General features: G+C 40.7%; 3 protein-coding genes across 5 annotated transcripts; 1 reads left to right on the top strand and 2 right to left on the bottom strand.

Annotated features, from left to right (window-relative positions):
* The first annotated feature begins 62 nt into the window (after positions 1-62).
* Positions 63-7,068, top strand: lyl1 (LYL1 basic helix-loop-helix family member). Of its 3 annotated transcripts, none has more exons than XM_080302849.1 (5): positions 139-417; positions 524-681; positions 2,419-3,268; positions 5,031-5,128; positions 5,851-7,068. In XM_080302849.1, exons 3-5 carry the CDS (start codon positions 2,505-2,507, stop codon positions 6,393-6,395), a joined length of 1,407 nt encoding a protein of 468 aa, XP_080158975.1. In that variant the 5' UTR covers positions 139-417; positions 524-681; positions 2,419-2,504; the 3' UTR covers positions 6,396-7,068. The 3 variants fall into 3 exon arrangements, with proteins under 3 accessions (XP_026026447.2, XP_080158975.1, XP_080158976.1); XM_080302850.1 differs by adding an exon at positions 1,683-1,727 and having other exon boundaries at positions 139-681; XM_026170662.2 differs by having other exon boundaries at positions 63-681.
* Positions 7,069-10,472: 3,404 nt separating this feature from the next.
* Positions 10,473-16,148, bottom strand: LOC113024052 (GTPase IMAP family member 8). Its single transcript, XM_026170660.2, has 8 exons — positions 16,009-16,148; positions 14,760-15,094; positions 14,434-14,544; positions 14,044-14,166; positions 13,202-13,664; positions 13,028-13,087; positions 12,595-12,935; positions 10,473-12,419 (listed from the first exon to the last, which is right to left on the bottom strand). The coding sequence occupies exons 2-8, from the start codon at positions 15,090-15,092 to the stop codon at positions 10,959-10,961; spliced, it is 2,892 nt and encodes a 963-aa protein (XP_026026445.1). The 5' UTR covers positions 15,093-15,094; positions 16,009-16,148; the 3' UTR covers positions 10,473-10,958.
* Positions 16,149-17,204: 1,056 nt separating this feature from the next.
* Positions 17,205-26,293, bottom strand: hmgxb4b (HMG box domain containing 4b). Its single transcript, XM_080302851.1, has 8 exons — positions 26,218-26,293; positions 25,262-25,402; positions 22,152-22,191; positions 21,743-21,849; positions 20,757-20,813; positions 20,288-20,659; positions 18,290-18,412; positions 17,205-17,631 (listed from the first exon to the last, which is right to left on the bottom strand). Exons 2-8 carry the CDS (start codon positions 25,400-25,402, stop codon positions 17,587-17,589), a joined length of 885 nt encoding a protein of 294 aa, XP_080158977.1. The 5' UTR covers positions 26,218-26,293; the 3' UTR covers positions 17,205-17,586.
* Positions 26,294-27,385: the final 1,092 nt, after the last annotated feature.

Here is a 27,385-nt window from a genome sequence, read left to right as displayed (position 1 = left end):
ACTAGCACATCCTTTTGTCCAGCAGGGAGCGGAAAACTCTCCTTGCAACACGGTTCCCTCTCGCTCTCTCTCTCTCTCTCTCACTCTCTCCCCTCCTCTTCCCCCCCCCTCTCTCACTCTCTCTCCCACCTCACATTTGCCAGTACCAGAACTCTGGCAACCAGCGACAGCATTGTGTCTTCTTGGCGAAGAGATTGAGCGAGGGAAAGGACAGGCAGGACGGTGAAAGATAGAGAAAGACAGACAGAGAGAGGGAGAGAGACGAGATTGACATATGGACAGGGGGTGATGGTGGAGACCCGCACCTTCCATCTCCACGTTTTGAGTGTGTCTTCGTTCAAAGGAGCAACTTCCAATCAAAAAAACCATACATCTATGTTTCCCAGTCGCTTGGCCTCGCTCTGACTTCTTCTCTTTGTAAATGTTTTTTTCTTTGAATATTTATAATTATTTATAAATGTTTAAGAATATGAGCAGTGGTATCAGACAGCGTGGCTCCAATTCTGACCTCATAAGTTAACAGACAGACGCTGACAGGCTGCAGTGGAGTGTGAGCGACTTAAAGGAGGAGGGAGAGGACGCTAAACACTGAGCAGATACATGTGCGTTCTCCGATCACTCGAACTCTGAGGGATTTTGTACGCCATACTCACGAGCCACAGTGGATGTCATAATGTATATGTAAGTATTAAAGGTTACCTATTGTCTTACTTATTGTTCAAATTGTACGCAAATAGTTTGCAGGAAGTAATGCTTATTTAAATACTAGTAATAATAGCACAATACACATACATGATGTCCAATACATCATGTATCTATTCATTAAAAAATATTAATAATGTATTATATTTCTATTATTGACAATATATTCTAGTTAACTGTTTGAAAACATAGGATTTCTGATTTCTGTCCTAATTTAAATTATAACATTTTACCCCCAGTTATCTATTTATTTATGTAAAAATATAATACACTCTGTTTGGCTACTCGAGCAATATAGGAAAATAACAAGTGGCCTTACCAGAAAGAAAGATATTGAACAAAAATTTAAAAAAAACTTTAAGAGTTAATAACATTTTTGTCACAATTGTAAATTGAACCAAAAAAATGAGGGGACTTCTGAAAGCATTGCTTTGTGTCTTTCACTACAAAAACGAATCCTCTTTAAAATGTGTGCTTCAAAAGTAAACATGCTGGGCCTTACATTTAAAAATCAATACAATGGTTAACAAACTGCTGGGGATATGCTGCAAAAAATATATATTTATAAAGAATTAGCTGCAAATGTCATTCCTACACATCACTGCGAAAGACGGAACTGTCCAAAATAAAGTCATGACCACCAGAAAAGAAAACAGGAACAATTGCGATTGCAAAACCTGAAAAATCATGCGCTGTAAGCTTTGCAAGACAGACTAACGAGCAGCAATTTGTAAAGTACAAGAATGAATTTACTCCATATGTCAACATTTTAAAATTGCATCAAACTTCTAAATTTACAATTGAAATAAATTTCTGATGAACTGAATCCAGATTTTAAGCCATGCATCAGCTTATCAGAAACTGTTGCACTGCACGTGTGCAAACTGACCTTTAAGCACATTTTCATATCTTATAGTCTTTGCTAAACATACATCAAATATATATCCTGAGTCCATTTTTCCCTTTGTTTTGTTCAACAGACTCTTTGATATCAATCCAATCGTCAGCGTTCTGGGACTTTTGGGGTCCGTAAAAGGATTTTGACTCATATCCTCAAAATACATGTGGACAGACAGATAGACGGATAGACTTATTAAGAGAAGCCACTAGAGACTCGTTCAAAACCAAAAAAGAATTTGCTACTCGGGATGTACAGTAAAAAAAAAAAAACAACACAAAAAAACCAGACTTCCCCATCACATCAAACTGCAAGAGCCACCTCCTTTATATGCTGGAGCCAGAGACTTAATCACAGTATTAGCCCCTTATTTAAGTTTGCAAATTCTATCCAACTACGTTTAATTTAAATTGAACATGGAAATTAATTAATTTGCTTTACTGGAACATTGTGCAATATTCTGTTACATTATATTACAGTTGTGCAACAGCCATCATGAGTAATAAGGCTGTACGAAAACCTCCTAAGCGTGTAACAGCAGGTGTCACTGTGAAGATTCATGAAATAATTAATAACATTGTAAAATCTAAATAAAACTGAACTGATGTTAAAAGACTTGTATGCTGAGAAATAAGGACAATTCATGCATGTATGTAGAAATGCTAAAATATTGAAAAATCTGTAGAAAAGTAGAACAAAGGAAAAGTAAATAAAGGGTTAAAAGACTCCAGGCCAGGAGAAATTTTTAAGGCCCTGTAGGACTAGCTGCGTGTGCCGGAATATAAACACATTATTGACTCTCGTGTAAAACACCACAGGGACGAGACACAGACTTGCAGCACGCACGCTGGGCAGCTGAGAAGAGCGACACCTTGACAGAGTTTCCTTCAGAGACTTCACCACCATGATGGAGAAGCTGAACTCCACTGGCCCGCCTGCCTCACCCCACGACATACCTCGCCCCTCCTCCTCTTCTTCATCCTCTGCCTCCTCACCATCGTGTGCATCCATGGAGCATAGCAGCCCTCTCTACAGCCAGCAGTCAGCATCCTTGGATGCTATCGGCAGCCCACAACCCACTAACAAGACAGGGCACAAGGGACACACGGATGTCCCTACTCCTGGCTCGACACAAGCCCTCATCACCCCAAACACAGTGTTAACCAATCACCAAGCAGATACAACTGCTGCACCTGAGCCCATTGCCATGGAAACGGAGGAAGAAGAGGACGAGGAAAAACTAGGGGGGCCAAAGAGCACCACTGCTCCTGCTGCTTCAGCCAACGGGTCCCCAACTCTTTCCTCGCCACCTCCACTCCTCCCGGCACCAGCAAAGACTTCCCCGTGCCCTCTTCCCCCTCCAACCTCCACAGCTGCCTTCCCTTCATCCTCATCATCCTCTCCTCTTCCTCCTCACATTCCAGTTATCAGCCTTGGCCACAGCAAGCCCCCACTGCCACTCCCAAATACCCCTTTGACTGCCCTCCACCCAATTCCCAATCTCCTACATGGGCCACATGGAGACATTCGCCGCGGCCATTTGAACTGTTTACCTGTGGTCAGCCCCGGAGCTTCTGGATCTACTGGAGGTCCCGTAGGTCCCACAGCTGCTTCTTCAGGGCCCCTGTTGCCTCATCAGTACCTGTCTGGTCACCCCTTCTTCACTAGGTGAGATTATACAAATTTGAATTCATTCATACACAGTGTGAGTCACTTATAACTTCTTGAAACAAGAGCAGTCTGAGTGCTGCTACACCATGATTAAAGTGAGTCTGGATCTTTATGCAGATTAGTATACGATATTTTTGGGGAAACATCTGGATCATGTCTCCCAATTTTCCTTTTTCAATTTGACACTAATTTCTGAAGATAGACTGCAATTATGCAATCAAAGAAACCTTTCAATTCAAAAATTCCTATATCTACTCCAAACGTTGAGCAGGATTATGTTGATTGTTTGTTGTTGTTGTTGTTGTTTTTTAAAAGAAAAGAATCCTTTAAATTACTTTTGGAGTAATCCAAACATTAGACAAGGCCCTACTTTTGACTTCAAATTAATATATTTGAAGGCTAAAGCAAGTAAAGCTAAAGTATCCACAACAAAAAAAAGATTGATGCAAGGTAAAAAAAAAAAAAAAGAAGAAGAAGAAGAAGAAAAATGCATATTTGTAATGCTACCTTTTATCTGCTCGATTAAAAACTGCAACATTTGCTGACAGAGTGGTTAAAATGATCAGTGCAGTGCATGAATATGTTTATTGAATGAATTTGTTTCATTGGAAGCAAATAATTCTAGAGGTAAAATGAAAAAGTTATAAATTATGTAAAATAACCATCGCATAAATTGGAACATTATGTAAAATAAAGTATCGCACACTCATTGACTTCCTTTCGAAAAAGCCTGCAAACAGATGCGGACAACTAAACTATAAAACTCACTACAGTACAGCTTCCTGACATGCTGCTATCGAGGATGATGCCACTTTTCTCGCTGCAATGCCAAGTTTCAGATAAAACCTCAACTGCTCGGATTTCTCGACTTCCCATCATGATTAATAGCCGCTGTGCTGCGCTGTTATGTGAAAATGACAGCAGGATGTGTGCTGTTTTGAAGGGACCTCACATTTCTCACGCTAAATTTACCCAGCAGACCTTTTGGTTACCGAACACAAATTGAATCAGTGAATGTTTTTTTTCTTTGTGTGTGTGTGTGCGTGTTTGTGTGTGTGCATTTAGCAGCCAAGTAAAAAACCTTTACTTGAATATACCACTTTTCTAAACTATACATCCAGTTTTAATTACAGCTAATTTTAATCCTTAAACTGACAAAAGGAAGCAAACCAGATCTCTTAAAGCTCTTTTTGGGCCCGAGCAACTGGCAGCTCTTCTTTTACTCCTGTGAAGAAAGGCATTAATTTGCAGTCTTTATCAAAGCCCTCCTACTGTTCCTCTATTCTCTACTCCAAACGGCATTTTCTACACAGTTTTCTCACAGAAGAGTGGAAAAAGTGGGACTTTTTTTGCACAGTGGATATATCTGTGGCTTCCCCATCTGTCATGGAGGTCTGGGAATAAGCTTCTCTCCCCTTTCCTCTCTGGTTTGTTTGTAGCAGGAAGCATTGATCTATTTCATCCCCCCTGAAGTAGAATCAGCTAGTAACCAAGCTTAATGAGATTGGGTTAAAACTCTGCATGCACACTCAATCAACGCCACCACTCACATTCACACCTCCATTAATGACTTCCACCATGTTCCTGCTTTCTTTAGCCACTCTTTATGATTTCTCCCTATTCAGTTGCTATAGGAAGGAGGACGAAATGCCAAAACAACCTTATATGTGTCTTGTTTTTATTTATATGTAGCTTATTTTTACTTGTTTGACTGTAAATACGATCCCACAAATGATTCACATAGTGTTTGTGTTTCAAGTTCGTACCTGGGTTCTTCAGGAGGAAGCTATGGTGTCATCAGCAACAACCGCATCAAGAGGAGACCCTCCTCGCACTTTGAGATGGAGATGAATGAATGTGAGTTTCTGTGTGTACATCCGACACTATTATGGAGATAATTATTGTTTGAATGTTTTGAACTGTAATTTGGGGAAATTGATGTCCACATTTTGGAGATGAAGGCATATATTTAAACTATTTAAAGAGTATGTGGCAATGTTATGTACTTTTTTTCACTGCCATCACATCCTGTGAGAAAAACATACTTCCACAATTTGCTAGTCCATCTCTCAGTGCTTTTCTATATCCTGCCATTATATCCTGCCTGATTTTATCTGTTTTGATTTTATATACTGTTGTTTGTTTGTTTGTTTGTTTGTTTGTTAATTAGTTAGTTAGTTTATTTGCTTGTTTTAATCAATTTTAAATCATGCTTTTTATTTGTTCTTGTTTCTAATGTCTCTGTAAAGCACTTTGAATCACCTTGTTGTTGAATTGTGCTATACAAATAAACTTGCCTTGCCTTGCCTTGCCTTGCCATGGGTATAGGAATATACCCCTGGCACCATATGCCACTTTTTTTGGAACTGAAAACCAGCTCATGGCCCAAAACCTCCTGCAGAGGAATCTAATCGTTAAAAATGGATAACAAATATTTAATATTCTTCCAAAGTCTAATTAATCCCCTCCCCCTTTTGTTAGCAAAGTTATTTTAAAAAAAAGTTGGTGATGATTTGAAGGATTTGTTAAAAAAAAAAACCACCTTTTGGACTAAATCTGTGTTTATGTGTGTTTAACAGGCCCTCCCCAAAAACTCGCCCGCCGCGTCTTCACCAACAGCCGTGAACGCTGGCGACAGCAGAACGTCAACGGGGCTTTCTCGGAGCTGAGGAAACTCATTCCCACGCACCCACCTGACAAGAAACTCAGCAAGAACGAAATCCTCCGCCTGGCCGTGAAGTACATCAACTTCCTGGTCACACTGCTCAATGACCAGGATCAAGACAAGAGCAGGGACTCGGCTGAGGATGATGTGGAGGATGAGAGCATGGCTCCTGGTTTGGCAGGCAAAAAACTGAACCCTCGTTTTCAGTGCGACACTCCGCCACCATCCCACTCTGCCCTGCCTGCGTCAGCCCGTCCCGCTTTGGCGTTAGCCCACAGAGACAGAGACTCAACTGACTCAATCAGTGCCCTGGTTAATTCCCCAGCAACGTCCAGTTGCTATGGAGACACAGACAGTGAAGAAAGCTTTGGTGCTAAGACCTCTGTGGTTACCCAAGGCATTCTGGGAAAGGTCAAGAGTCAGATAGGGATGGTGGCAGCATCGAATGATGAGCGGTGACACCAAAAGGCAGTAAACACTGGGAGTTTAAATGCCAGGCAGAGACGGAGATATCAAAAGTGTTTGATCAATTGCAGAAAGGTGTGAATATGTTTTTAAAAAAAGAGGGATTTTTTTAAATGAATTTTGCAGGTTTGAGAGCTTCTTTGTCTTTTCTGGCAATGTTGATTGTGAAGCTGTCATTTAGTGAAACACCAAACTGTGCTTTGAGGAAGGCTGAGACATGAAACTTAACAGAACACTCAAACCAGCTTCATATCCAAATATGGTAACAATGATCCTTTAATAAACATTATACAACTAAAACAGTAGAAGAAGAAAGACACGAACAGGGCCCTGATTACACGTGCTTATAAAGGTAATCCGGGGAATTTAAAATCTTCTTAGCAAATGGATAAAAATGGAAGATCTGTCAGAAAAAAGCATGAAAATCAAATATTTTGTCAGTCTCTGAAGTTTACATGTAAATAATCAGCCTTGCCTCAGTTCAGTTACGGTAACTTAAGAGTGCCTGCAGAGAAATGCATTGCATGCAGTGGTGATTTGACGTTGCCGTTTCTTAATGTCCTCGCTGCTCTAATTGTCTGAAAAGCAGGGCCGATGGTTCCGCCCTGACATTGTGACACACTTGTAAGAGACAGAAATAAAGTGTGTTTTAGTTTGCTGTTCCTTATTTGACATCCTCTTACTGCGCTCCAAAGACTGCTCTATGTCAGCACAATTTCTCAACACATTCAAATGTTTTGCCGCTCTCGGTTTAGCATACTTGTGTATGCTCAAACTCACCAGTAAGTAGCATAAAATGAACACAATGACCAAACTGCTAGATTATGAGATTAAAATGGTTTATGGTGATTGGAAGTTCGCTTCTTTTAACTTTATTTTGAAAAATCTGCACGTAAGTCATGTGTCCTTCTGTTTGTCCATAACAAAGCTGTCAGCGCGAGTAGCCAAAGCACAACTCCATGCTGTTTACGTGTGCTGTTCACCAGAATGACAGATGACTGACAATAGTGTTTCAGCATGGAAGCCATAAACAACACAAGTCAAAAAATAAAACTAGTGAGTGACGTGACACCGAGAACATGGATCTACAGTTGCCCTGCCATTCCTGTAGCAAGTCCAGCAAACCGAAAAACAAATGTTTTCCACAAGGCAATGAGGTTTTCCCAAGAAGCAGACTTTAAAGCGTTTTTATACTGGTGGAGGATTTACAGATGAATGCCCAGTCTGACAATACAATACAACATTATAGGCACAATTTGTGATCACAAGCAAATTTGTGGTGAATTAAAATGAAGACAGTGTGTGCATGTATGTGCGTTATATGTTGAAGAACAAGGGAAAAAAACTGTGAAGGCAACAATTTTTTTCGTGTGTGGTTGCGTTTGCGGAAAGTCAGGGTGGATGTGGGATGCGGTTGAAGATGGGGTTCAGAATGGTGGAGGAAAGTGAAAAGTGTTCGGGAGGGAGGGGGCTTGCAGCTGTTGCCGTGGTGCGGGTGTCTGTCTATCAATTGGCCAGGAAACGCTTACAGTTAGTCCTGTCTCATTTACGGCCAACGAGTTTCCTGGAGGTTGGGTGGTGGCGGTGTGACTGTACCATGTTTGATGGGTGTTTGGATGTGTGGGGTAGCAACCGCTGCATAGAAGAAGGGAAGATAGGAGGAGGAAAAGAAAGAGAAAACAGCCACCAGGGTGCCCTGGGAAGCCCTGCACACTTGGTTTCAGGATCATACAACAGGAAGAACTGCTTTCACAACATTGCTGTGACTGCATCTGCCCACTCGGCTGTGCTAAGCTGGGCCTTCTCCTCCCTGCTTCACTCTAAAACCTCAGAGAGGATTACAGAGTGAAGCAGGGGTCATGCAAATTAAAGATAGTGTGTCACTTTGCAGTTGTACAAATTGAATTATTCAAAGATTTTTTGGATAACACACTAGATTTTTTTGAGTTGTTTAACAATATATGATTTATGGGTTAGACATTAACCCGTTTTATCTTGTAAGCTTGTCCCGATAAAAAAGCAAACTGTTGAAATGTATTATTACTATTGTTACTACTGTTATTTATTCAAAAATATTTTTATGGCTGCACAGTACAGTTCAGGAAATAAACCCTCAAAATTGTAATTCAAACTCCTGGGATGTCAACCTTCTCGACTTCTGATACAGGAGGCCGCGCAGGGTGATGCTAGCCAGCCTGGGACTTAGAGATAATGCCAGTGCCTCCACCCTACCTCCTCCTCCCACCCTCAGTTGTGTCCCTCTTACGACCAGAAGCACACCCACTTACGTAAATAAATCCAATAAACGGAGTGAATTCTGCAAACTATAAACACAATTCCAAAAGATTTGGGGATGTGGCGTAAAATGTAAACAAAAAAAAAATAGTGATTTGCAAATGTCATAAACACATATTCACAAGAGAACAGAAAACAGATCAAAAAAACTGAGATTTTACTATTTTGAGAAAAATATTATCTTATTTTAATCTCCACAACACATCCGAAAAAGCTGGGATGGGGCCACAAAAGGCTGGAAAATTAAGCATTCCTAAAAAGACACTGCTGGAGGAACACTGAAAATAGGACAGTTACATGAATGTGTATAAAAACACCATCTGTTTCTCAGAGTTTCTCAGAAGCAAAGATGGGCTCATGTTTACTAATCAGCAAAAAACTGCATCTACAAACAACAATTTCAGAAAAATGTTCATCAACATAAATTTGACTTTGGATCATCTACGCTACATGGAATCAAACGAGTCTAAGAATCTGGAGAAATCTCTGTCAAGGCCAACAATTAATATTAGATGTCCATGACATTTGGGCTCTCAGGCAGCACTGCATTAAATACAGGCATGACTCTGTCATGGGCTCAAGAAGAGACACCATCGTCTTTGAGCGCAGTTCACTGTGCCATCCACAATGCAGCTTAGAGCTAAATCATGCAAAGGAGGAGACATATGCGAACATGATCTAGAAACACTGCCATCTTCTCTGGGCCAAAGCTCATTGAAAATAAACTGAGGCAAAGTGGAAAACTGATCTGTGGTTACACAAATCTTATTTTTAAATTCTTTTTGAGGATGCTGCATCCTCAAGACCAAAGAGGAGAGGAACCATCTGGCTTGTTATCAGGCCTCAGTTCAACAGCCCGGATCTCTGATGGTATGGGGTTGCATTAGTGTGCACGGAAATGGCTGATTTCTAAAAGGTATACGTGGCTTTTAGAACAATATATGCTTCCATGCAGATGACATCTTTTTTCCAGGGAAGCCATCGCATATTTCAACAAGCTGCAATAGATGCATACAGCATCTGTTACAACAGCATGATTTACTAGGAGAGGCTGGGTGCTTTCACAAACACATTTGGCACATAATGAAACAAAAAATATGACAAAGAAGACACATGACTGCTGAGAAGCTAAATTTATATACAAGATAGGACTTGGACATTGCAGTTTAACCATTTGTTCTCTGCCTTCTGTTGTGAATAAATTTAGTTTAACATTTCCAAACTTTTTGTTTTTTTTAATTTTAATCTTAAACTCTGTCCCTTTTTTGGAATAGGGTTCATAGTTCTAGCATACAATTTGATCTGTGTTAAGTCTTACACAGGTAAAATCATTTTACGGTCAATACCTCTGCTCTTCTGCATAGCTGCCTGTTTTTTCAAACTCTCCACCCCCAGCATCCACCTGTAGGCTACAGGGAGAAAAATATCACTTCTCAATTTATAAAATCAGCAGGATGAACTCAAGCTAGATGCAAAGTAACTATACTCTGATGCTATAATAAATAATTACAAATGCAAAATATCTTACTGAACTGAATTTGACACATTCATTACGGCCTAAACCTGAATGTGAGAAGTAATGTCATAATGTTTGTAGTCATGAAGCAGGTTTCGCTTGCTGAAAATACTGTCAAAGATTTCATAAACGTGAAACCAACTTCAGTATATAAAGGTTAAAAAGTGAAAGACTGTCTATTGTTGTTAAATCAAAAATGTTCGTAAAGAATTTTTCATGCTCTGTGGTTCAGCACCAAAAACACACAAAAATGCAATGACTTTCTGATGACAACTTTTAATCAAAAAACACTGTGACCAATTCAGGGTATAATTTACAGAATTTCCATCAATATACAGATTTTAATATTCTTTTTAGTCACTCGTTTTGTTAAATCACTGCCTTTGACATTATCAAAAATAGTCATACGTTTTATCATTCCTTTGCATATTTTGATGTCTTGCAAACATGTATCAACATTCAGAAAAGTATTTTCATTTATATATTATTGCTTCAATATCAATATGTGTAATTCATCTATTAATAAATGTCACACTCATCTGTACTTATCGAGTGTCTCAATAAAACATGTAGCGATAAACTGAAGTTATAATCGTCTCAAATCAAATTCATTTTAAAGTATTTTATGCCTCAAAAATTACACAACAGTCAAAAAGCTGAAAATATTATTTCACAAGAAAAAAAAAAAAAAAAAAAAGCACTTTTACATTTGCTATACATTTTATATACAAACATCTGTCAGTCCTTCATTCAGTTTTCAAAAAATTCTCTCCCCGTTTTCTCACTGCGTCGATGTTCTTGTTTACTGTTCTGTCAACGTTTCTTGCAGCGTCTTCTGTCTTCTCTGTTGTGCTTCTCTTGCTGAGTTTTCGCCTGCCCACCTCTGTTACTGCAGATCCAGCAGCTGCCCCAACAGCTCCGCCAATCACACCGCCCAAAAGCACACCGAGCACCAGACCCAGCAGTGCCCCGCCAATGACTACTTTGGGCACCTGTTTAGCTGTATTTCCAATTTTCTCCCACACTGAACTCTCAGCCACCATTTTGGCCCCTGCCTTGGCTCCAGAGCCTACTTTTCCCCACACGGGACTCTGTGCCAAATTCTTTGCCCCAGCTCCAATTCCAGCCCCGACACGCATGGAACTCTCTGCCATGACTTTGGCCCCTGAACCCACTTTTTCCCACATTGGACTTGCAGCCGCTGCTTTTGCTCCAGATCCCACCCATGCAGAACCATCTACCACTACCTTGGGAACTTTATTTCCTACTGCTTTGGAGAGATTTCCTGCAGTAACTCCTACCTTCTCCCACACAGAACTATCAACCACCATCTTTTGGACACTTTGTGCACTAGTGCCAACTTTTTCCCACATTCCACTATCTTTCATCCTCTGTGCTCCCTCTCCAACCCACACAGAGCTATCTGCCAACAGCTTGGGTAAATTCTTTGCACCCGTGCTCATCTTCTCCATTATGGAACTAAGTAGTGAAGGGGATATGGTCGAAAGTGTAATTGGAGGAAGACTCTCAATATTTGTAGTACTTACACTCATCTCGGCCTCATCCCTTGTTTTCTCAATATCATCTTCCGTCACTTCCTCGTCTACTTCAGAAACAGACTGCATGTAAGGATAAAGCTTTCGCCTTTCAGAGCTGAGTGGGCCAACATCCTCTACTCTTGCTAGGTTTTCGCCTCGTTTCTCTCTTGCCATCTCTTGCTGTTTCTGCCTCACTCTGTTCTCGGCCTCCTGAAAAGCAGGACAAGAATAATACTGCCCCCCGGCCTCCTTCACTGTCTGCTCCACCTTTTCTAGCAGGTCGGCAACATTGCTCTTCTCTCCCCCACCTCTTTCTGTCTCCAAAACATGAAATCTGTCCCCACATTTCTCCACAATCTTTAACAAATCTCCTCGCTGACCAGCAATGTATGCCTCAATGTTCTTATTTTTGGCCTTCCCACTTGCCCTGAGACAATCAGCATAAGTAAAGAGGACCAAAGTGTGTCTCCAGACTGCTTCAGGCCCAAAAACAGCCTCTAGTGACGCAAGAGCCTGCAGCTCGGTCTTTGCAGGCTGGTCTAAGGGAACACAAAAGAGGAAGACATGCGGGCCGGGACTGGACAGAGCCACACAGGAGGAGATCTGAGCTCGCACCTCATCTGGAGTGCGCTCTGAATTGAACCAGTCTGGAGTATCCACCACTGCCACCTGCAGGTGACAGAGAAAATGCATGCAAAAATGTAAAGAGCTATTATCAAAAGCAACAAAACAAGAAGAGAGTATGAAACACTTTATTCTTTGAGATATTGTAATGGGTGTATGTTGAGATAAATAGAAAAAAAAAGACATCTTAGTAACTTAAAAACAAAAACAAAACACTAACCCTTCTTCCTTTAACCAATGCCTTCTTTTTCTCACACCATTGTGTGATTGCTATGAGGCTGTCTGGACGTGACTCAAAGGCTTCCTGCCCCAGTATTTCATTGCCAGCTGCACTCTTCCCTGATCCAGATCTTCCAAGCAACACCAGACGAAGCTCCGGAGAAGATGAGGATGAGGACAATGAGGGGGAAGAAGGGGTTGAGCTGGATGAGGAGATCAAGGAAGGAGAGGCAGCAAAAGTTGGTGAGGAGGGGAAGGAAGAGGAGAAGACTGGCGAAAGAGGAGTAGTGGTAGGCGAACCCTCGGGTGATCTCTCTTCAAAGCTGTTAATTCTGTGGTGAACTGAAACCATCAGGTAAAAATCAGAGTCAGTGACGTATTAAGAAGTGAAGTGCTGATAGTGACATATGAGAGAGTGAAGTCCTTTGACTTACAAGTAGAGATCACTTTTTGAGTTGATTTATCCTCTGACATTTGGGAGAGTATAGCTCCATCTAGTGGGGAAAAAGCAAGTTTTGCTCACTTTTGTCTTTTTTTTTTTTTAACTCTTCTAAAAGAATGAATCAGGGTACAATAATGGAGGACAGCACACGGTTAGTGGCATTTACCTCGATTCAGTTTGAAACTGGGTATCCTTTTTAACTCCCCGGTATCACAGAGCTCGGAGGATGGCTGTCGCTCTAGAGCTGGAGTTGAATAAAGGCTACTGGAGACCTGGCTCACCTTAACTCCTTCCACCATTTCCTCCATTTCTTCTCTTCTCCTCCTTGATTCTGTTGATATGGCACTGACATACTCATTGGACACCTGGCTCACCTTAACTCCTTCCACCATTCCCTCCTTTTCTTCCTGTCTCCTCCTTCTCTCTCTTGAAATGGCATTGAAGTACTCTTCCTCTTGACTTTCTGTGTTTGGGGTATAAGATGATGTGTGGGTCTTTTTCTTCTCTTCCTTTTGAGCCCTGAAACTTTCCATAAGTTGCTCCTTTTTTTCTTTCACCCGTTTTTCCAGCTCTCTATCCTGGACTGTTTTCATGTAGTATAACCCGTTTTTCCGCGCCATATTGTCCACCTGTAGATAAATAAACAAACAATAGTAACTTATTGCAGGAACTTTAACTCTGTTTTGTGAGTCACAGTTAGAAAACAATCACAATCGTCGCTAATATTCAAACCAGTCCAGACTACAACAGGGTGTGATGTGAAACTAGGCGTTCCTGGAAAAACAGCATGCATGCATGCGTACTTGCTCAGTAGTCTTAAAGAAACCATTAAAACAAAAAGCTCCAACCTATAGAGTATTTAAAAAATTCAATGCACTTAAGCAATGAGGAAGTCTCATCCAAATGATAAAATGTGTGAGGGCACGAACGCTCACACTTTTACTGAATCAGACAAACCCTTTGAGGAATGTTGCTTTTTGATAACTGTTTTTCACTCCTACTTCATACCTTTTCCAGCAGCTCACGGACCTGGTCCCTGTCCTGTCGCTGACGATTATTGATGACATGGTACCGTCCTCCGCAACCCTCAATTACCTGCCTCAGGCCTGGGTGCTCTTTCTGCAGGTACTCCTGTGAGAAAACAATGCAGCTTGTGTGAATTTATACCTGCAATGATTTGCATCACTCCTATATGTTATACTCCAAGAATAAGATAACCACCTAAAATATTACTGACAGCATATTTACAAAACCCAACACGAGATAACATTTATTTATAAATAAGGGGCCAGGTCGTAAGTTAATAGGTGAAACTATGCCGTTTTATAGTGGTACTAAGTGACTTTCCTGCTTTATAAAGATCAGCTTAAAGAGAGGGTAGGTGAACACCTCTCATACCTCCACTGTTTTTCCCATCAAGTAGTCCCCACAGGTCAGCATGACCATGGTGTGGTCCAGCACCTCCTGTCCAAACAGTTCCTCCAACTCTGCAGGCACACGTGTCTCCACCTGCGTGGGGAAAAGGCAAAGAGGAAAAATGGATCTAAACTGGTTACTGCTTGTTATGGAGATGTTTCAGAACATCTGTAACTTGTATATTTGGAACACATTTTTTTCCACTAGTTTGATAGATAGACATTTTTTTATTGAGTACACATTACAGACTGCAACTTCAACAAAGTTGAGCAACAGATGACATCACTAACGGGCAAGCCAAGACTAACCTCTGTGAATTGATTAACAGGCACCAGCAGCAAAATAGCATGTGGGCCTGGTGGTACCAGAGTCATTGCTCGCTGTGTCTCCTTTTTGACACCGTCCTCCATCTTGCCACCACTCCAGTACCATCTCGGTGCCTCCACCAGGGTCACATTCCTGCCTTCAATGAAGCCCTGCCGTAGCTGGCAGCTCCTGGAGGCACCGGGAGAAATGGGGGAAAGCTGGGCCAGGATAGTGTCCGCTAATGCTGTCTTTCCACATCCGATATTCCCCAAAAGAAGCAATCTCAGGTCTGAGGACGAGGATCCATAGTAGCTTTCTCTGTAGTGTTCACCCATCCCTGACATGAATAAAGGAAACAGGAAGGAGTCCAAAAAAACAAAAGAGAGAGAAATTGAGGACAGTATATCACCTGTGTTATTTGTAGGAAGCTACACCAACCAACCAAAATAAAAGCTGTCTTTTAATACTAGGTTTTATTGTTAGGTTTTGCCTAGACAAACTCACACATAACTTTACATGCAAATAAACCTGGAAAACAGACAACTGGATCAGCTGAGCAGGTTCAGCTAGGCAGATTTTATCAGTCAAGTTACTATTTTAAGCATCAAGTAATCATACAATCTTAACAGAAACGGATAAAATGCCATCTTAAACTTAACTTGAAATCTTTCTCCTCTATTCCCACACGAGTCTCTCTGCACACAGGATACCTACAGTTCCTTGTTGTGCATGAATGAACAAAAACTAAAGTAATTCACTGGTAGTTTCACTGGAAATGATTGTGGGTCACATCAATTTCATCTCAGTGTTTGATACCACACCTTGCCATTCCTGTCAAACAACATTCTGCCTGGACTCATATATGCAAAAAGGTACAAACCAAATCCATACTGAACAAACAGCAACGAGAGTTGATGAAGCATTTCAAATAGTGCTGTACTTCATAAGTATACTTGCTTTGGCACAAATTCTAAATTAGGCGTGAATCTATTGCTGAAACTGTAATAAATAGTTTGAGTTTCTGGATGTAGTTTGAGCTAACCGAACAACCTATTTCCTCAAATATGACACATTATATATCAACAATGTAGTAATTTCAATGTAATTTCAGTAATTAAAGTAATACAACTAAGAAACGTAATATGATTGCAATTAATCAACAAGTGCATAACATTAACTAATTTAACAATTAAGTCTCTTACACCAAGACAATCTTACAACAACAATTTAAGCAACAAGACGAATACTTACTCAAGAGTTTAAGGTCTACAAAGTTGCATTCATGTGTTGTCTTGTGTCAATACTGAGTTTTTTTGGTTGGCACTGGGTTATATTTCTCACGCAGACAACTTCAGTACATGCTAGTTCCCAGTCGACTGGCAAAAGCTGTCTGCTCAGATGAGGTGTCTCGCCTGAGCCACTCCCAAATTTAAACACATTCATACATGAGCGCACTCGTAAATATATTTTTTGATACAACAGGTTTCTCAGTTTGTAGGTTGCTAAGCATTCCAACCTGGGGTGGAGGCAGTATAACCAGCTGCCACTGGGAATCGTTCCAAGATAGTTTTAACTACCACACCTATGATATGTCAAAACTCATAGAGATCTGTTAAAGGAGGTGTCCTTCATGGTTTGCAGTTGCTAAGGATATTACCTGGTCAACCAGGTCTGTAAATATGTTGCTGTCATAACCAGAAAGAAATGAAAGCATGAAGGCTTGTCACAGACAAACAAAGTTACAATGTAAAGACAGAATAAATGCAAGAGGAACATTATTCTGCTTCTTTTGTGTGTTACACGAATGGAAAATTTAAAATAAAATAATAAAATAACTTTTCTTCCTACGGAATCATGAAGCATAAAACTTCAAGTCTTCATGGCCTTCCATATGAGTAAGAGCTGTTAAGTTTCATTTCAACATCAAAGTAATTACAAACAGACCTCTTGATTAATGTCACTAACACTTAGTCATTAAGGATTCAAATGTTAACCTGTTTTCAGTAATTTGCAAAACAAGAAAATTGCTCTTTCAGCATATATTCATGGCTGTGATTAAAGTAGCTGGGTAATATTTACAGATTTGCACACATCCCCACAGCTTCATCCTCAAATATTTTCTTGTATTCCCACTTGCTAGTACTTGGCTGGATCCCCTTGCCTTGGTTCTGCATGGCAAAGTGTCAACAAGTTGCTGGAAATATTTCTCATAGTTTCTGGTCGATATTGATATGATCGCATTGTACAGCTGCTGCAGATTTGTTGGCTGCACATCCAGGATGTGGCTACTGAATTGACTACTGACCTGGTGACTGTGGATGACATCCGAGTACAATGAATTCATTGTCATGTTCAAGAAACCAGCTTTTTCTCATCTCATCAAGAACATTTTGTAAGAATATTTAAGTTGACTATACATACCCATTCTGTACAAACAAAACATAAGATGGTATTCATGTACATTTATTATTGAGTTACCAGGCAAATGTAAATATGTGATGCCTGATCTCTACTGTGAATTACCCACTACTTCTAATGTTTTCCAAGTACACAAGACATCTCTATCACTATTCATTTAATTTAAAAAGCAGAGTGTTCAAAAATCTTATCTAATCAAATAGTTAATGCAAGGCATTTAATTTGCATTTTAAACATAATTAACATATGTAATTAACAAAAAAAATGTCCTTCTGAAAAAAGTTCACTTCAAAGTTCAAAGTGCAGGCAAATTCTCATAACACAAAACTCTTACTTTTCAAGTATCAACTACCAGAAAAATGTTTTTCAGGTTATCATTGCTGTGTAGAGCCAGTAGGGGTCTCCTTTTACTCACAGGCCAGGCATCACATACGCAATGTTATCCAAGGTGGAGGCCTTTAAACAAACAAGAAAAGCATTCACAAAGGAAAGAAAATCAAGGAAAGAGGAAGCAAAAATGCTGATTGCAACGATATAATAATAAAGTGCATTTAGGAGCACATGTCCAAATAAAACAATAAAATTACCGCAAACTTGTTTAGTTTTGTTGAGTCTATGGAATGGGTTACGATGTTTACACTGTAGCTTCAGTTGTTTGTAAACATTTGCGTTTTATTCCTTGGTATTATTTTTAACCTTTTGAAATGAGTTTTTCCCTTTTTTGATTAAATGTCTCCTGGATAAATATTTCTCTTTGGCTTAAATGGCATTTGTTAGGTGCAAATTCGAGATGTTTAGAATAGGTATTATAGTACAAACAGTACATTTTGACAGCAGCTTTGATTAGTGGAACAACAAATAAATCAATGCTGAACAATAAACACTGACAGGATAAGTACCGCTACAGTTATTGGACTTTGTCAATACCACAAGTTTCATTCATAACAGCGGCATTGTGTCAACAAAGTAAAGCATAAATCTGCAAGCGTTTTTCCTTTAACAAACAATATACTGGAAGTTCACTACAATAATTTCACCAAGGTGAAAGCATGTACACATAACAACATGTAAAGGATATGATGTGTATGCACCATAAATTGGCAGCAATGCTTACCAGTGTGTGTTGTGTGCAGCTCCTCAGCTCTGGTATGTGCATAGTGAGGCCGGTAAGTGGAGCCATAGCACACAATAGAGAGTCCAAGAGTAGAGACAAACTACTCGACATGCACACCATTTTCTGCAGAGATGCACAGAGAGCCCTGTATCACCCTATAGTGCAATGAATAAGTTGCATGCTTTCCAGTAGTCTTGATAAAACCGTGTAATGAGCAAACTTTTAATACTACATGACCACCCCCCAAACACACACACACACACACACACACACACACACACACACACACACACACACACACACACACACACACACACACACTGCTTCGTCTGTAGCAGCTTTATTGCTTTTCAGTCAGTTTAACCTCTTGATATTTTTTCGCACTTGTTGCCCAGGCGGTGTGTTTTGGATCATTGTCATGTTGGAAGACCCAGCCTCGTTTCATCTTCAAAGTTCTCACTGATGGAAGGAGGTTTTGGCTCAAAATCTCACGATACATGGCCCCATTCATTCTGTCCTTAACACGATCAGTCGTCCTGTCCCCTTGGCAGAAAAACAGCCCCATAGCATGATGTTTCCACCCCCATGCTTCACAGTAGGTATGGTGTTCTTGGGATGCAACTCAGTATTCTTCTTCCTCCAAACACGACGAGTTGAGTTTATACCAAAAAGTTCTACTTTGGTTTCATCTGACCACATGACATTCTCCCAATCCTCTGCTGTATCATCCATGTGCTCTCTGGCAAACTTCAGACGGGCCTGGACATGCACTGGCTTCAGCAGCGGAGCACGTCTGGCACTGCGGGATTTGATTCCCTGCCGTTGTAGTGTGTTACTGATGGTGACCTTTGTTACTTTGGTCCCAGCTCTCTGCAGGTCATTCACCAGGTCCCCCCGTGTGGTTCTGGGATCTTTGCTCACCGTTCTCATGATCATTTTGACCCCACGGGATGAGATCTTGCGTGGAGCCCCAGATCGAGGGAGATTATCAGTGGTCTTGTATGTCTTCCATTTTCTGATGATTGCTCCCACAGTTGATTTTTTCACACCAAGCTGCTTGCCTATTGTAGATTCACTCTTCCCAGTCTGGTGCAGGTCTACAATACTTTTCCTGGTGTCCTTCGAAAGCTCTTTGGTCTTGGCCATGGCAGAGTTTGGAGTCTGACTGTTTGAGGCTGTGGACAGGTGTCTTTTATACAGATGATGAGTTCAAACAGGTGCCATTCATACAGGTAACGAGTGGGGGACAGAAAAGCTTCTTACAGAAGACGTTACAGGTCTGTGAGAGCCAGAGATTTTCCTTGTTTGAGGTGACCAAATACTTATTTTCCACCCTAATTTACGAATAAATTCTTTACAAATCCTACCATGTGGATTCATGGATTTTTTTTTTCACATTCTGTCTCTCACAGTTGAAGTGTACCTCTGGTGCAAATTACTGACCTCTGTCATCATTTTAAGTGGGGGAACTTGCACAATCGATGGCTGACTAAATACTTTTTTGCCCCACTGTATAATAGTGACTGGTTAGAGACTGCCAACATTTTTCACCCTAGGTTAGCGTAACAAGTTGATAACCAGCCTCATGTGACCGTTTATCCTGATTGCCAATGTTAAAACAAGTTAATCTAGATAAGGGAAAGATAGCTTGGCTATGTTAAACTCGCTTTGTGAAAACAGGCCTCTGTGAACCAGTTTGGAATATAGACAGAAAAAGATAAAGAAAGCACCACGTTGTAGGACTGTATAATGTTTCAACTCCCACCAACTATCTTGGGATACTCTCCAACTATCGAGGCCTTCACAGTATCTGTTTAAGATCAAAATCTCTTCTATGTTTACTTCTGATTAGCAAAGATATAAAGTAGTTCTGGTTCTGGGACCACTATTACCCCTTATTTCTGAATTTATACAAGCAAGATGAAGAATACATGTGAGAGATGAACAAACGACATTAAGTGTCTTATAAAAAGATTTTTTTTAATTGAATCTACTCACATCTGTCTCCTGGAGATGGTGTCCAATCAGGGATAACGATTCTCCCAGGAGGTGAAGGTAAGCTGCAGCACTGGCAGGATCCTGGTCAGAGCAGCAGAGACTCTTGGGGGTGGACATTAGAGGGTCTGTGGCTGAAGTAGTGACACCACATATAAAACCAATGGGACTACATGAATCAGTCATGAAGCTAGTCATCGTGGAGCTAACAGTAGTAGAAATAGCTGTCAGTGAACTAGGAATGGGTGTAGAGTGACGAGGCCAGTTGCCTACTGGAGAGACAGAGGGGCTGGCAGGTCCGTTACTGGGACAATCTGCCCCATAATGCTGGCTATTAAGATACACCAAGTACTCCATCATGGGACCTGGACTCCTCTGAAAGAAAACGAAAGGAATACAAAACGTAATGATTAAATGTGAGATTGGGAGATATAGAGTACTTGGCTATAAATCATAAATTACAAAACATTACCAGACTAATGTTTCCCTCTGCATTAAAACATGGATGCAACAAGTTTTCTTGGATACGCTACAAAGAAAGAAGTAGCCACAAGGTTAGAAGTAAAAGGATAAAGTCCTGTTTTTTGTTTTGATAGATAAAGATTTGAAAAAAAAAATTTAACCATGGTGGGTAAAAAGAAAAATATTTGGATGTGTCTGTTAGGGCTGTTCGATATAACGATATATATCGGATAACGATATAAAAACGTCTATCGTTTCATTTTACGCTATCGTTTGTTTCGTGGTGTCGCAAAAATAAACTCTTTACGGCAATATTTTTTCATCGTTTTAATGGTCACTGTAGTGGCTATATTAATTTCTTAAAGTTCTCTCTTTCTCTTATATTTTATATAACCACACTAAGGACGGACAAGCGCCTGTTTTTATGCGTTGTCGTTAGCAACAACGACGGTAAAACCATCGCGTGTCCGCTTGTTTATGTTCCACATAAACCTTTCACAATAAAGCTCAAGATCCTGTTGAGACTTTTCAAAATATTTACGAATGAGAAGTAAAAAAAGAGCCGGCAGGTGCTAAAAAATAAACCTTAGACTCAAACGTTAGAACAGGCTGTTCCCCGCAGCACGTTGTATATTGGTTTCTCTTCTTCTTACTTTAGCACCTTTGTGGTTCAGCTACCCAATTTCACTGTGCAAGAAACTGCACAATGACAATAAAAAGCTCTAAGTCTCTAAGTCTAAATACTCACAAAGAAAACGGCGGCTGTTACAACTTATGTCTAAAAATGTATAGTTTCATGCATCGGTTAAAACACTCGACCCCAGCTACATGACGCGCAGCTGGAAACACTTCCCGCAAGTCGAGCTGCCCGAGATTCACAGAATTTACAAAAATTTTATATTTTTGTGATTTATATCGTTATCGGGACGATAGAATTCTTATATCGGGATATGAGATTTTGGTCATATCGCACAGCCCTAGTGTCTGTTTTATCACCTCTTCTCCTCTCACTGTCCATCTGTCCTGTGACACACAGACTGGATATTCATGGAGGAAGCCTGAGACGTCTGCTCCATGAGGTTTGTGGTCTATACCACTACTACCTGCAATTAGGGGACAGAAGAATCATAAACAAATGCATTAACATATAATTCCCAGGTTAAGCCAAAAGTGTACATTTCCACCTTGTTATTTTTATACTCTTAACACCTTATGAAATACTGTGATGATCAGGATTTTATGTGCATTAACATGCTATAAATGAATTTCTGATAAATAATAACGTTTGTTAAATAAAATATCCTACTTTTGCAACCTTAGACATTGTAGACACAGAGATGTCAAATAAAGTTGCATCAGAAACAAACATATCACAGTGTAATGTACACAGCTGCTAAGGCCTTACCAATAGGTGGTATGTTCTTGTTCAGGGAGCCACTTTGTTCCTGGAAAAATTACAAGCACTTACATGACTTTTAACCCGTTAGAAATATCAGTATAACGCATGACTCACACTATAAAACAAACATAGCGGTGGTTTAAAGGTACTGGGGTGCAATGATTGTTAAATTCTGCAACAACACACATGATTGTTTAATCAATTTTGTCCATAGCCAAAGTTTTTTTTCTTTGTTTATTCTGCATTTGTATTTGTTTATTCCCTCTTTTATACCAGGACCACAAAGAAATCTTTCTTACTTCAAATAAACGGCCCTGTTTTTCCTCTTCACATTATCTTAACATTTAGCCAGCACCTAACTGATGCTGACATTGATGGAAATATAATTGCGTTCCTCCAGTGTCATCACAAAGCAAGAACCGAATTATAAAATTGATTGCAACAATCTTTGTGTTTTATGGTTTTATAGACAGCTGAGGCGAAACACTTTTTTCGACCACTTCTTTTAGGGGTCACCACCACAGTATATATGATCTGGCACCATCTCACCCCGTCTCTAGCACTGCATCCATGGATCTTCCCTGTGGTCTTTCTCTGTTCTTCCTGCCTGGCAGCTCTATTCTCAATATCCTTTGTCCAGTATATCTGCTATCCCTCTTCTGCACATCCAAACCATATCATCCTTGCCTCTCTTACTTTGCATTCTCTCCTTTTACCAGTCAAGCTCCTTGCATTTAAAGACCCTACTCTCACCTCCACATTCAGGCCTTTCCTTTTCTATGGATGACTCTGAAGACTCCTTCGCCCTCCCTCTTCCCTTGCCTTCAGCCAACAGTGGCACAGTCTCCACCACAACCCTGCTGGCAAACAGCACCGAAGGCGGTTGTTGTTAACCCGATCTGTCCTGTCAGTATTATTGATGATCTGTATGTTTGATTTGGCAAAGATTTTATACCCAATGCCCTTTCTGCTCCCCCCCCCCCATTTATCTAGGCTTGGGCCCAGGCACTAACTGAAACAACAATTACCAAACTGTAATTAGTCTAAAAATCTAAAAGTAAATGGTCTGCATTTGTATAGCGCTTTACTTAGTCCCTATGGACCCCAAAGCGCTTTACACTACATTCAGTCATCCACCCATTCACACACTGGTGATGGCAAGCTACAGTGGGGCAAAAAAGTATTTAGTCAGCCACCGATTGTGCAAGTTCCCCCACTTAAAATGATGACAGAGGTCAGTAATTTGCACCAGAGGTACACTTCAACTGTGAGAGACAGAATGTGAAAAAAAAATCCATGAATTCACATGGTAGGATTTGTAAAGAATTTATTCGTAAATTAGGGTGGAAAATAAGTATTTGGTCACCTCAAACAAGGAAAATCTCTGGCTCTCACAGACCTGTAACGTCTTCTGTAAGAAGCTTTTCTGTCCCCCACTCGTTACCTGTATGAATGGCACCTGTTTGAACTCATCATCTGTATAAAAGACACCTGTCCACAGCCTCAAACAGTCAGACTCCAAACTCTGCCATGGCCAAGACCAAAGAGCTGTCGAAGGACACCAGGAAAAGTATTGTAGACCTGCACCAGACTGGGAAGAGTGAATCTACAATAGGCAAGCAGCTTGGTGTGAAAAAATCAACTGTGGGAGCAATCATCAGAAAATGGAAGACATACAAGACCACTGATAATCTCCCTCGATCTGGGGCTCCACGCAAGATCTCATCCCGTGGGGTCAAAATGATCATGAGAACGGTGAGCAAAGATCCCAGAACCACACGGGGGGACCTGGTGAATGACCTGCAGAGAGCTGGGACCAAAGTAACAAAGGTCACCATCAGTAACACACTACAACGGCAGGGAATCAAATCCCGCAGTGCCAGACGTGTTCCGCTGCTGAAGCCAGTGCATGTCCAGGCCCGTCTGAAGTTTGCCAGAGAGCACATGGATGATACAGCAGAGGATTGGGAGAATGTCATGTGGTCAGATGAAACCAAAGTAGAACTTTTTGGTATAAACTCAACTCGTCGTGTTTGGAGGACGAAGAATACTGAGTTGCATCCCAAGAACACCATACCTACTGTGAAGCATGGGGGTGGAAACATCATGCTATGGGGCTGTTTTTCTGCCAAGGGGACAGGACGACTGATCCGTGTTAAGGACAGGATGAATGGGGCCATGTATCGTGAGATTTTGAGCCAAAACCTCCTTCCATCAGTGAGAACTTTGAAGATGAAACGAGGCTGGGTCTTCCAACATGACAATGATCCAAAACACACCGCCTGGGCAACAAAGGAGAGCCTCCGTAAGAAGCATTTGAAAGTCCTGGAGTGGCCTAGCCAGTCTCCAGACCTCAACCCCATAGAAAATCTGTGGCGGGAGTTGAAAGTCCGTGTTGCTCGGCGACAGCCCCAAAACATCACTGCTCTCGAGAAGATCTGCATGGAGGAATGGGCCAAAATACCAGCTACTGTGTGTGCAAACCTGGTAAAGACCTATAGTACACGTTTGACCTCTGTTATTGCCAACAAAGGTTATGTTACAAAGTATTGAGTTGTACTTTTGTTATTGACCAAATACTTATTTTCCACCCTGATTTACGAATAAATTCTTTACAAATCCTACCATGTGGATTCATGGATTTTTTTTTTTTTTCACATTCTGTCTCTCACAGTTGCAGTGTACCTCTGGTGCAAATTACTGACCTCTGTCATCATTTTAAGTGGGGGAACTTGCACAATCGGTGGCTGACTAAATACTTTTTTGCCCCACTGTATATTGTAGCCACAGCTGCCCTGGGGCGCACTGACAGAGGCGAGGCTACCGGACACTGGCGCCATCGGGCCCTCTGACCACCACCAATAGGCAACGGGTGAAGTGTCTTGCCCATGGAAGGACACAACGACCGAGACTGTTGGAGCCGGGGCTCAAACTGGCAACCTTCCGATTACAAGGCAAACTGCCAACTCTTGAGCCATGACTGCCCAGAAAAGTACACAAAATGTAGCACAGTTAAAATTCAAAGATGTTAAAAAGACAGCGTCCCTGCAATGGAATATACACTGCACTGCAACTCTGTGCAGAAACATGATTCAAAAATCCCCAGAATAGTGCACCTGGTGAAGCATCTTGGTGCTATGCTCCTCTGCATCTGATCCTGCTTCCTCCAGGTCCTCAACATCCATCAAAAAGTCTTTGTATGACCTTTTGTTTTCTCTGTGGGTGCATCCACTCACTATTTCTGCTTCACCATCCATCTAGACCAACAGAAGAGAGATCAATGATTCAGACAGCAGGAACTCTAAGTACAGTGAAGTTGCATGATAACACAGTAATGTGAGATAAAGTTGAGCATGTACAGTCTGCTTATTTAATGACCACTTCATATACTTTCTGTTTACTGCGAGGATTTTAGATGGAATATGCTCTGAAGTTTAGTCTGACCAAACATGAAGGCTGGATAAAGCTAATAAAAGGTTGCAGCAGCTAATAAAAGGTTTCAGCAGTGACTCGCCGTCTCTCTAAGGTTTATGGGCCTAAATTGCTGAAGATAAAACATTCTCACCTGGGCGAGTAAATGAATAGCTCACCTTCAGCAGACTGCTGACTGTGCAAGGCAAATAAATTATCTAAGGCTAGTGCTAGCTAGACGCTAGTTATGTGTGCTAGCTAGTGAGGAAAACAAGTTGTTTTGAAGTCCTCTGGTTCAACATTAATTTAATGTTTGTGATAATAGCAGTTAAGCAGTGGGCTTTCTACTATGCCCAAAACAGGGGTTGTCGAAGCTTGTGGGGTTTTTTTTAATCTAAAATAAATACAAACTGATAAGACCGAGCAGAAAACAATCTCAAACACGTCTCACATCGATGTCTGTCTTCCTTTCGTTTTGTTTCCACGTTTGACTAAAAACTATCCTTAATTCCGGAAAATGCCGGATTTTGGTCCGGTAACATGAAGCACACGACCTCTAACAAGCTCCTAAATCTCGGGCCAGCTCTGTCACAGACATTCCTGTGGTAAACTCACTGTGCTGCTCAGCTGTATACGTGTGAAGCAAAGCCTGCTGACTCACGTTTAGCGCCCGCCCTCCCTCTCTGTCGGTCACTACGCTGTGCTGAGTCACGTTAAGCCCGAGTGAAGCTTTGTGATTTTATACCTGCAGATGGCCGAGCAGATGCACGGCAGTCTGCAGTTTAGTGGCACATTTTTCAAATCATATATAACATAGAGTTGTGCTTTTTTATGTTATTTTTTTGTCCATGTAGGTTATAATTACGCGTTGAAACGTTTGGCCTTTTGACAAAAAACAGATGTAGCGGTATTTTTTCATCGCTTTGTCTCAACTGATTTCAAGTAGTCACGTATTTTAAATGCCATTTTTATTTAGGCCTTTACATAAAACGTCTAAGCACAGTTTATAGTCAAAGCTATGTAGACACCCATATGACAAACATACCTTATTTTCACTTAAAGTGAATATATGATAATAATCGTTCTTTATAAAAGACCAAAGGTTTAAGCATACTGCCAACCACGTACAGGCTGGGAGTTGTTTCGCTGGAAGAGCTGCTCAGAGTGAAGCGGTTTTCTGTTTCCTTTGCCTCAAGATGGCTCTATAAATAACTCAAATTAAACTAGGTTGGACAGTAGTGTGGTTCCAGTTTTGTTCCTGTAGTTCAAGACCTCTGACCTTTACTCCTTCAAGCAGCTTCTGAGGAAAATTAAAATTGGGAACACTTTGCTGACTTCTTTTAATGTTGCAGATTGCAAAACCCCATGAAAAGATTTCTGAGTAACAGTTCTAGGAGGGGTCCAATAGGATGAAGATAAAAGCAGTGACGCTCTTTTAGTGGATGACAGAAGATTTTTGCAGATTATAATCTCTTTTAGATACTTGCACTATTAGGCAATCAAGGATGAAGACTTCCCAGAAGGGTAGAGGCTGTTTACAAGAGCATATGAATTGATCACATCTGTATATAATGCTCAGAGTCACAGTCACTCATGAATGACATATTGTGGAAGAAATAATTTTAAAAGCTTTGTTTTATTTCAGGCTAGTCACAAATAAGTTTTGGGCTTAACTTTTGTGTGTAAAGATGATATCAGTAGCTTTTTACTATTGTTTACATGGACTAAATGAACAGTATCTACTCTTGTTTGTCAAAAATACTCCTCCACTTTGTCACTGAATGTTGATAGACTTGTGTAATATGACAAACCTGCTCTTGTTTCCGATC

This window comes from Astatotilapia calliptera, chromosome 6, assembly GCF_964374335.1.
Source record: "Astatotilapia calliptera chromosome 6, fAstCal68.1, whole genome shotgun sequence".
Classification (NCBI taxonomy): domain Eukaryota; kingdom Metazoa; phylum Chordata; class Actinopteri; order Cichliformes; family Cichlidae; genus Astatotilapia; species Astatotilapia calliptera.
This window is presented reverse-complemented; position numbering and strand designations above follow the sequence as displayed.